The sequence below is a fragment of the Anser anser genome, assembly GCF_964211835.1.
Source record: "Anser anser genome assembly, chromosome: 15".
Classification (NCBI taxonomy): Eukaryota; Metazoa; Chordata; class Aves; order Anseriformes; family Anatidae; genus Anser; species Anser anser.
Genome location: NC_139736.1, coordinates 1,427,076 through 1,436,458, shown reverse-complemented (window position 1 = coordinate 1,436,458; position 9,383 = coordinate 1,427,076). Strand labels below are relative to the sequence as shown.

The 9,383-nt window shown below is 60.8% G+C and overlaps 1 protein-coding gene across 1 annotated transcript in view; it reads left to right on the top strand.

The window, feature by feature from the left end:
* The first annotated feature begins 809 nt into the window (after nt 1-809).
* The window catches only part of RAB26 (RAB26, member RAS oncogene family), a 31,162-nt gene continuing 22,588 nt past the window's right edge, over nt 810-9,383 (top strand). The window contains exons 1-2 of the mRNA XM_083799925.1: nt 810-1,031; nt 3,443-3,553. Of these exons, the coding sequence (XP_083656051.1) occupies nt 825-1,031; nt 3,443-3,553 (318 nt within the window). The 5' untranslated portion in view covers nt 810-824. The remainder of the gene's footprint in view (nt 1,032-3,442; nt 3,554-9,383) is intronic.

Sequence of the window (9,383 nt, the reverse complement as noted above, 5' to 3'; positions counted from 1 at the left end):
CAAGCCCCCCCAGAAGCAGCAGCTCCTGCCGGCCCCGGCCCGTGCCGCAGCCCCCGTGCGCCCCCCGGGCCGTGCTGTGCCAGCCCCTGCCCCGCTCCGCGTCCGCCCTCGCACCCCAAAGCTCCCGCACGGGCGCTGCCCGCGGCGGCTGGTCCGCGCCTGCCTCATCCAAATGCCCACCTGCGGCCGGCCCTGCGCCTGCTGAGGGACCGGGGGGGGGATGCTGGGGAGCGGCGCCCAGCCCAGCCCTGCCGGGGGGCCGCGCTCAGCCACCGCTGGGCATCGCGGGGGGGCGGCGGGCACGGCTGGGGGGCACCGGGCACGGCTCGGGGCTCGCCGCGCTGCTGCCCCAGCGCCGGTCCCCACGGGGGGCTGGGGCCGCCTCACCCCGCTCCCCTCCCGGGCGGCTCGGCTCGGCTCTGCGCAGCTTGGCACGGCTCGGCTCGGCTCGGCTTGGCGCGGCTCGGTTTGGCACAGCTCGGCGCGGCTCGGCTCGGCTCAGCAGGGCTCGGCACGGCTTTGCACGGCTTTGCACGGTTCGGCACAGCAGGGCTCGGCACGGCACGGCACGGCTCGGTTTGGCACAGCTTGGCTCGGCTCGGCTCGGCACGGCTCTGCGCGCACCGGAGCGCGGCCGCGGGCGCCCCGCGGAGCGCGGCCGGGGCGGAGCGGAGCGGAGCGGGCCCGGCCCCCGCCGCCGCCCCCGCGGCGCTGCCATTGGCAGCGGGGCCGTGCCGGGCCGGGCCGGGCCGAGCCGTGCCGGGCCGGGGAGGCGGCGGCGGCGGCGGCGGCACAGCCCCGCGCCCTCAGCGCCCGGCCGCGGCATGTCGCGGAAGAAAGCGGCTCGGAGCAAGGGCGGCGGCGCCGCGCCCTCGGCCGCGCTGCCCCCCGCCGCCCAGGGGCCCGGCCGCGCCGCCGCCGCCCCCCCCCGGAGCCCCGCGCCCGCCCCCGAGCTGCCCCGCAACGGCGGCGCGGCGCCCGGGCGGCCCTCGCTGAGCAGCAGCGGCGAGTTCTACGACCTCGCCTTCAAGGTGAGGGGGGCCGGGGGGGGCACGGCCGGGGGGCGCGGGGAGCGACCTGGGGGGGGTGCGGAGCGGAGCGGCCGGGGCAGCCCCGTGCGGCAGCCCGAGAAGTTCCCCGGGGACGGGGCGGGCGGGGGGCGCCCCCTCCGAGCCCCCCGGCGAGCCCCCGCTCCTCCGGGGCCGCCGCTTTCTCCTTCTCCTCCTTTTTCCCGGCCCCGCAGGGTGCCTCGGCGGCGCTCCCCCCCTGCCCGGGGCGCCCGGGCTTCGGCGTGGCGAGCTGCGAGCGCATCCCTCCGCACCGCGGCTGCTGCTGAACTTTTGCAAGTGGTGCTAAAAGGCTTTTGGCTCAGCTTGGTGGCTGTACCCTTCTGCTTCCTCTCTAACCACGTTAAAAAAAAGCAGGTTATAAGCCGGGGTGACGGTATTCCTTGGATCGCATCGAATCTGCTCTGGCTGCCGTTGAAATGTCTCCAGCTCATGCTTTCTCTTAAGGGCTCAGATGGCTTCTTCTTGCTGCTTGAGATTCTGGCAACTCACAGATCAAATGTATTTGCACCCCCCTCCATCATACGACCTGCTGCAAGCCCATCTTGGAGCTCTCTTACCAATTTTGGCTGAGGCTGTAATTCAGTGCAACCCATCTGACTGCAATTCTAGCACAGATCTTCATAACCGAGCGTGGGGGATTAAGCTGCGAGGAAGACAGTGTTTGCTATGGCAAGGTCCAAGCCTTGGCATGCTGTGCCGGAGAGCTCGGTGCCTGGGGCCGTCAGCATGGCCACGGCGTGTTAAGATTTGGGATATGGAGTAGGAGGTGATGGGTGTTTGAGAAGTGGATTTGGCTGATTTAGTAGGCAGGTGGTCTCCGGTACAGCTGCAGTAACAGTTCAACAGCTTCTCTGAAATGGAGTCATTCTGCATCGATGCTGGCCCTCGGCTCCCTGAGCTCGCCTCTTGCCAGGCCTGGCTGGGGTCTCAAAGAAACCTGAAGGTGCCGGTAGCAAATCCCTCTGGTATCGGTCTGGGTTTCTCACACACAGACCGTGTTGTGTTTGGTGAAAGCCCAATCCAATAAACTTTCCCTTATCCCTCTCCTGAGCTCTGCCACAGACAACAGCCCAATGCACGGCACGGGGCCGGATCCTGACGGCCAAGCTGTTGGCATGAGCCTGGCCCCAGGCACTGCTGCCTGCCCCTGAGGGAGGCTTGAGCGGTGCTGAGCGGGGAGCAGTGGGCTTCAGGGGTGGATCTGCTCCAAGGCAGGTATCAGGAAAGTTTAAAAAAAAATCCGTACTACTGTTTTGTACTAAAAAATGACTTTTTCCCCACCATTGGTTGGACTCGCATGCATGTCTTGGTTTCCCTGACCTTGTGCCAGAGCTCAGAGCGGGGCTGCACGGGGGGACCCCACCGGACACCTGCTGCAGGGGCCGTGCACTGCAGGGAGGGAGCCAAAAACGAGCCCCCAAATGGGCTACACCTACGGAGTCCATGGCAGTGGCTGCTGCTGCTGCGTGGGCTTGGTTTGACCCAGGGCAGCGCCTGAGTTAAAACCATTTAAATTCATTCATGGGCTAACGACTTCTGAAAGGATAATGGCAGTCGGGCGCAGAGAGTTGGAACCATGCCACGGACGCGCGAAGCCGTGCCGATGGGAGTGGGTGCAGAAGCTGTGAATGCAGCTTGGTTGTGCGGCCTGGGGTTTCTCCACGGTGAGAAGCTGTCAGCCTGCTCCGAGGGATGGGGTCGGCACCCACGGGGGGCAGAGGGCTCAGGATTGGTGCTGTGTTAGGGAGCAATTTCTGCCTTGCCTTGGTTTCCTGTGGCAGAGCAGGCACTGGGGGGCACAGGTGGCACCGGGAGCTGCTCCCTCGGCATCGCTGAGGACCGAGGGTGGCCGTGGAGCTGTGCTGGTCCTGGGCAAGGAGCTCACAGGGGGACAGGCACGGGTCTGGGGCTGGCATCATGCTCGGGGGCCCCCCCACAGCCCTGTGCGGGGGAGTTCTGCAGGGCTGCGGGGCAGAATGGGGCCCTGCAGCTGTGGGTCACAGCCTGGCTTTCCCACACACAGTGCGTTTGATTTTTACGGGGTGATTCCCTGTGGGAAGTCTGCTCATACTGGTTGGGGGAAGGTTTCTTGAGTTGTGCCGGTGCTCAGGGATGTGCACGGTACAGGGACCACTAGTGATGCTGCGGCACGGGGGCTTGCTGCAGGTGCACTGCACTGGCTGCAGCTCCCTGCCCTCCCCTGGGTCCAGGGATGTGACTTTTGGGTGAGTTCTTGTTATTGCTGGGGCTCCCTGTCAGGGATAAGGATCTGCTGCTTGCCCCTGGGATGTGGCTGTTGGGATGGAGATGGGAAATTGCTGTGGAGGGGCTGGAAATGGTGCCTAACCCGCTCCTCCCTTCCTCCCTCGCAGGTTATGCTGGTGGGCGACTCGGGGGTCGGCAAAACCTGCTTGCTGGTGCGCTTCAAAGACGGCGCCTTCCTGGCGGGCAGCTTCATTTCCACCGTTGGGATTGACTTCAGGGTAAGTCAGCAGCAGCTGGGATTTGCCAGGTTAGCGACCGTCCTTGCAGAGGGATACCGAAACGTTGCTCCAGCTGCTTAAAACTCCTCATGCCGAGTCCCGTGTCAGCGGCAGGCAGGGCACCTCGGGGCTGCGTCGGGCTCAGGAGCCATCTGATGACTGCAGCAGCGCAGCGGCGTTTTAATTACTGCTCTGCACAAGGACGGGGAGCGCGTCCTCTGCTCAGCGCTGCCGTGCCCTGGGGACGTGGGGACGATTTGTGTGAGTTATTCTCTGTTTGGGCCTGAACATCTGCCCAGCTAAAATATTTCCCCAAATCAGTTTCATTGTTTTAAAAAACAGCTATAAACCAAAACCAAACTGACACAAAACACAATATCCAGAGCAAACCTTGTTGGTGCTGGCACGGGGTGCACTGCAGGATCTCCGTGCTCTGTAAGAACAGTTTTGATGGTGCCAGGTGACCATTGGGATCACCGACGGTGACACACCAGAGCCGTGTGGCACTGGCAAGATCAGCTGGAAGCTGCTGGATGGGCAGGGAGGCAGAAGGGGAGGCACCTCATTTCCTCTTTTCTGGCTGTATGAAAGCTGGAGCTGGGGCCCAGATCCTGAGGGCAGTGCCCTTGTTTGCACAGAGCCTCCTTTGCCGTGTGGGAACGTCCCAGAGCTGGCCGGGCTGGGGAAGATGTGCGCAGTGAGAGGGAGGGGAGGTGATTTAGGTGGGGATCTGTGTGAAGGAAAGTTTTGGAGCAGGTGCGCTGCTGTGCTGTTCCATAACTGAGGCAGTTTTTTCCAGTGCCATTACCTTTGGGTGCCCTGGTTGATACCTGGTGCCTGATAACTCCCCGTGCCTTGCGGCCGTTTCCCCAACCATCTGCTTCCCCAGAAAGCACGAGCTCGCAGCCCCCAGACACCCGGCTGTGAGGAGGGAGCAGTGCTGCAGGTCCCTGCCCTGCCGGGACAGGCTGCGCTCTCTGGTGGGGAATTCTGCGTAACGAGGGACCTGGAAACGGGCACGCAAACCCGGCCAGCCCGAAGGGAGGTTAATGGGCTGCGGCCGCATGGGGCAGCCAGGGGACTGGGGCTGCTCCAGGGCCCTGCGGGATGCTGCGTGCTGCTTCCTGGCCCCCGCCTGCTCCTCTGCAGCAGCGTGGGATGGGTGGTGTCCCGGTCAGTGCCACAGACGTCCCCGGGCTGCTCACTCCTGTGGGAGCAGAGGCTGCCCGTGCCACTGTGCCGTGCCTTTGGCTCCGTTTCCGCACCGCGGTGGTGCTGGGCAGGTGCGGTGGGGTGCTGGTGGAAATGCTGCGTGTCAGGGCTGTGCCGCATCCTCCCGACTGCCTTTCCTCAGCAGGCAGCACTTCGGGACTTGCACGGATCTTGTCCGAGTGCAGATCAAAGTGTCGGGTACTGCCGTGCCTGTGACCCCGGGCGGAGGTGTAACCCTGTCAGCGTCTGCTGTGGCCTTTGTACCCAGGTGTGAGCGGGGGCTTTCCAATTCATGCCGCAGGAAGCGCCCGCTTTCCCCCTAATGCCTCCAGATCTTTCCCTCCGGACTCTTCTCGGCAGTATCTCAGATCTCCCTTTCTTGGAGGATTTCTGTGAGATTGGTGTCTCTTGTAACTCACTATTTTGCCAGCGCGAACAATAACTTGGGAGCACAGTGACAAGGTAAAGGGATGAGGCGATGCTCGGAAAGCCTTTCAGAAACAAAGCGGTGCTTTTCCTGCAAACCAGTGCTCGGTGCAGAGCGACGCTGCGGGTTACGGCTGGCTGAGCCGCGGTGGCTCAGTAGAGTTGGTGAATTGGAGTCCATAATTTTATCCAAAGGTAATTACACCGTATTTCAGGTGTTCTTAAAAGGAAAAGCACTTTATTACTGATCGCAGTGATTGATACCAAGGGCAGTCTTAAAATCTTGTGACTTATTGATTAGAGTGCTGAAATGACTGCTACTGAGAAGCAATCAAATTAGGGTTAATTTACTTCTGTAATAGAGCTGCTAGACGTACATGGGCTTGAAACGGGCAGATTATACAGCGAGGAAGATCGTGTTTATGCCCTAAAATTCATTATTATCATCTTTGTAAGATACTCAATTTTTTGGAGACATGGAAATAGTTTTTTGATTACACATCTCCGTTTCTATTAAGATAATCCTGTTTGCAAGCACTGCGTAATTGTGCCCCCCTCGCGGTTTGCATTACAATGCAGATGAAGCTCTGGGGTGATAACACCGGAGGCTTCTGCTGCAAGAGCACATTTTGGTTTTAATTTTTGTCTTTCCAATAACAAAGCTGTCACATCGCATCTCCCTTTCTCTGAAATCCCAGAATTAGGAGCTGGGTTTTCTGGCTGGAGCAATGGAGCCCACTTGTGCCAACAAGCAGTGGGGTTGTGGCCGCTGGTCCCAGCCCGTGTCAGGAGGTGCTGAGCTCCCCTGCGGGCACAGCCACGGTTCCGCAGGGCTCGTGGCAGTCACCGAGCCGTGCCGGTGGTGGTGAGAGCTCCCCAAGGCCGCAGCAGGCAGCAGCTGTGCTCCTGTGCACGCACGACCTTGCTTGGCCGGGGCAGCCGGTTTGGGGGAGCTGCCTGGAGACGTCGTGGGGATGCGGCTGCCCCACTCCTGCCGTCGGTTCTGGGACAGTCCCTGGTCCTCTCCGATGCCGGCTGGTCCCTGTGGGGTGCCAGGTGCCCGCTTGGTCATGCCCCAATCTCCTGGGCACCCAGCGGGCTCGAGGACAGCTGCTGGCAGCCGAGGGCGTCCAGGCATTAGGTGCGCACCGAGCTCTGGCTAATGGATGATGTCGGCCCGAGCAAATGTGAGTGAGGAGAAATCCATTTAAAATTAATCGGGCTTTACAATTCCTAATGGCCCCCTAGGTTTTTTCCCTCCTACTGTTTTATGTTACAGAGAACCTCTCACATTTTGTGGTTTGTTTATAATTGTCTCTTAAACAAAAAAAGGATGTTGATCTAAACATTAGTGTTTCATTTTCCAAATACACTAGGGAATTAAAGATGTTGGTATTAGGGAAAAAATGCATCAAAATGGTACCTATTAGCTTCTAGTTTTGGAGATTCCCAGTCCTTCGGCTTTCCATCCTGTTAAAATCAGTTTTATTCTGGGAGCATCTTTAGCCCGTCGGGAGACAGCCGGCCCTCTCCTTTAGCCAGGCAGTGCCGGAGCTGTGCCGGGAGGTGGCAGGACCTGGCAGAGGGTTTGGGCAGTGGTGGGAGCTGCTGGGGTCAGAGCCAGGCTGCGACCGCTGCCGTACGTGGTGGAGCTGGGGCAGAGCCAAGATCTCTGCCTTTTGTCATCACTTCTTCCATCCGGGCATCGCTGCCCCCTTCCCACCCCGAATGGAGTTTGGGGCTCCCCAGCCTCTTTCCCCTGGAGAAGGAGCCCCTGCACAAGCTGGGTGTTTCCTCCATGGGGTTCTGGTGTGTCTGCAGGTCCGTCAGGGGCTCTGGCTCCCCAGGGCAGCTGTGACCCCCACCCCGGTGTTCCCGTCCCACCACCGCCTGCTCTCAGCTCCTCCCTTCGGCACGTGGGTTGGGAAATGCACTGGGGTAAACAAACACCTCTGCCTCCAACAGCGTCAGCTTCGGGGTTTCCAGCCCTTGCTAGACAATGGGATGCTCAATTATTCCCTCCCGTGAGCCATGGCCGTGCTGCCAGGGCTGTGCCGAGCACTGGTCTCCCTTTGCATCCTCCCTAGGAGCCGTGGCAGCTCCCCAGGGTCCCCCCCACAGCTGTCCCCAGCTGAAACCACCCAGGACTTGGCTGTGCCCTGAAAACCCCCAGAGGTCCCAAAGCCCCCAGGCTGGCAGCTCTGCGGCTCGTCTTGCCCAGAGCCTGCCCTTTTCTCACTTGGTGTTTTAGGAATTTCAGGGAGAAAGGGCTCCTGGAAGTGAGCTGCTCTGTAAGTCAGAGGTGTGAATCCCAATTTTCCTGGTAGTGCTGTAGGAGCTACGTTTTGCTGTAATTTTGGGAATGCGGCAGAAACCTTGGCAGAAATTGAAGCTGCACAACAAATACTTCTGTCTGGTAGCAGCTAACTTGGAGCGTTTTGCCAGAGAAAGCAGCATGGGGACAGCGTGCCGCCCCGCCGTGCCCCCTGCCCGCGGGCTGGGCTCTGCCCCGGCACTCGCTGCCCGTGCTTGGCCCCGAGCTGTGCTGAGCCGGGCGAGTGAAGGTTTTTGCACTAATTGGACCTGAAGGGAGAAGAATATTAAGGGAGAAATTAAAGTCGAGCCTTTTCTCTGGGAAGACGTGCTAATGAGTTTCTTTGCGTTAGCTGGGGAGATGGTTTCTGTGTCCGTCAGCCAGGCGAGGCTGTAAGGAAGAGCTTTGCTTTTCTTCCTTTCCCTGAGGTGTGTGGTGGTGTCACTCCTGCTCTGCTCTCCCAAGCAGAGGCAGCAAACAAGCGTCCTGTGGGCTCACAGCACCTTTTGGTGCTGCGGGAGGAGCAGGGAGCCGACCTGGTGCCGCGGCCTCGTGCTTCAGCGCAACCTGGGGCTTTCCTGAGCAGGCAGCAGTGCGCAGAGAGCACTTCTCTGAAGTAAGACTCTGGCTTACAGCAGCGGGCAGCAGCTGGCACAGGAGGTATTTCTGCGTGTTGCTGCTCTGTGGGAGACCCGCAGCGTCCCCTGCACGCTTGGGGCGCGGGTGCGCCCGCGCAGGGAGCGCTCTTTGCTCCAGCCTTGGCTGCGCCGCCGTTAATCCGCCCGCTGGAACAGTTGCTGGGCGCTGTAAATAACACAAGCTGTCACTGGTGACCCTGAGCTGTAAGGACTCTCGATTATATTCAGCCCTGCGCTGCTCTGGAGGTGGAACCAGCGGTGTACAATTTGAATTTTTGCAGAAGAGCTCTGTTGCATCTCTGTTTATTTTTCGCAGCGTGTGCGTGCACCTTCCGTCGGCAAACAGCAGCAGATGCCGGCTGCCTGGCTGACGGCAGTGAGCTCGGCGTGGCAGGGGAGGCAGGGAGCCTTGCTCTGGGGAGGCAGGGTGCGCAAACCAAAGCTGGCCCCGGTCTCGGTGTGGCCAGCCCGGCCCTCGGTCTCTGTGCGAATGCGGAGGGAGGGAGCAGGCAGATGGGTGAGCAGCCCCGAGCTGGTCGGGACCCTGCACAGGGGAGGGTGCCCAGGTCCTGGGGACGGTGCTCAGTGGTGCCGGGAGCGGTGCTTGTCCTCGTGCCTCCCGTCGAGGGGCCGGTGCGACCCAGAGCCGCCTGCGAGCCGAGGGCTGGCTTTTATCTCAGCGGTTGGCACCGAGCATCAGCAGGGCTAATTTCCAGATGGATCAGTCTGGAAAAGGTGGGAGGGGATCTGCTTAGGCCAGAAGAAAGGAATGGAAATAAATTAATTCCAGCATGTCTTTCAATGCAAAATCAGTCCTGAACGTCAGAGGAAAGGGTGCTGGGCATCACGCAGAACGCTTGGTCTCTTCCGTGTGTAAGCTTTGCTACGCGGGGTGGCCACGTGTAGGGGATGAGAGGTGGGCTCCGTTGCTCCAAGGGGCCGTGGGCAGGAGTGCAAGGACAGAGGGGACATCCTCAACCCCGTGTCCCTGCAGGGTGGTGGCCTTGCCCTGGGAAGGGCACCTCGGTGTCACCTGGGCCGGGCACTTGGTGCCCTCCTCGTGGCGGTGCCGTGCTGGGGAGGGAGCCCCACGCCTGTGCTGGGAGCACTTCTCCAGCAGCTCTTTGTCTGAAATGGGCTGGTTCTGCATTTCTTGTTACTGCATGAATTTTAATAGGAGCCAGGAGCTGATTTTATACTTTTGCATTTGTTGCTGTAAGGAAAGCCGAGCTACATTTGC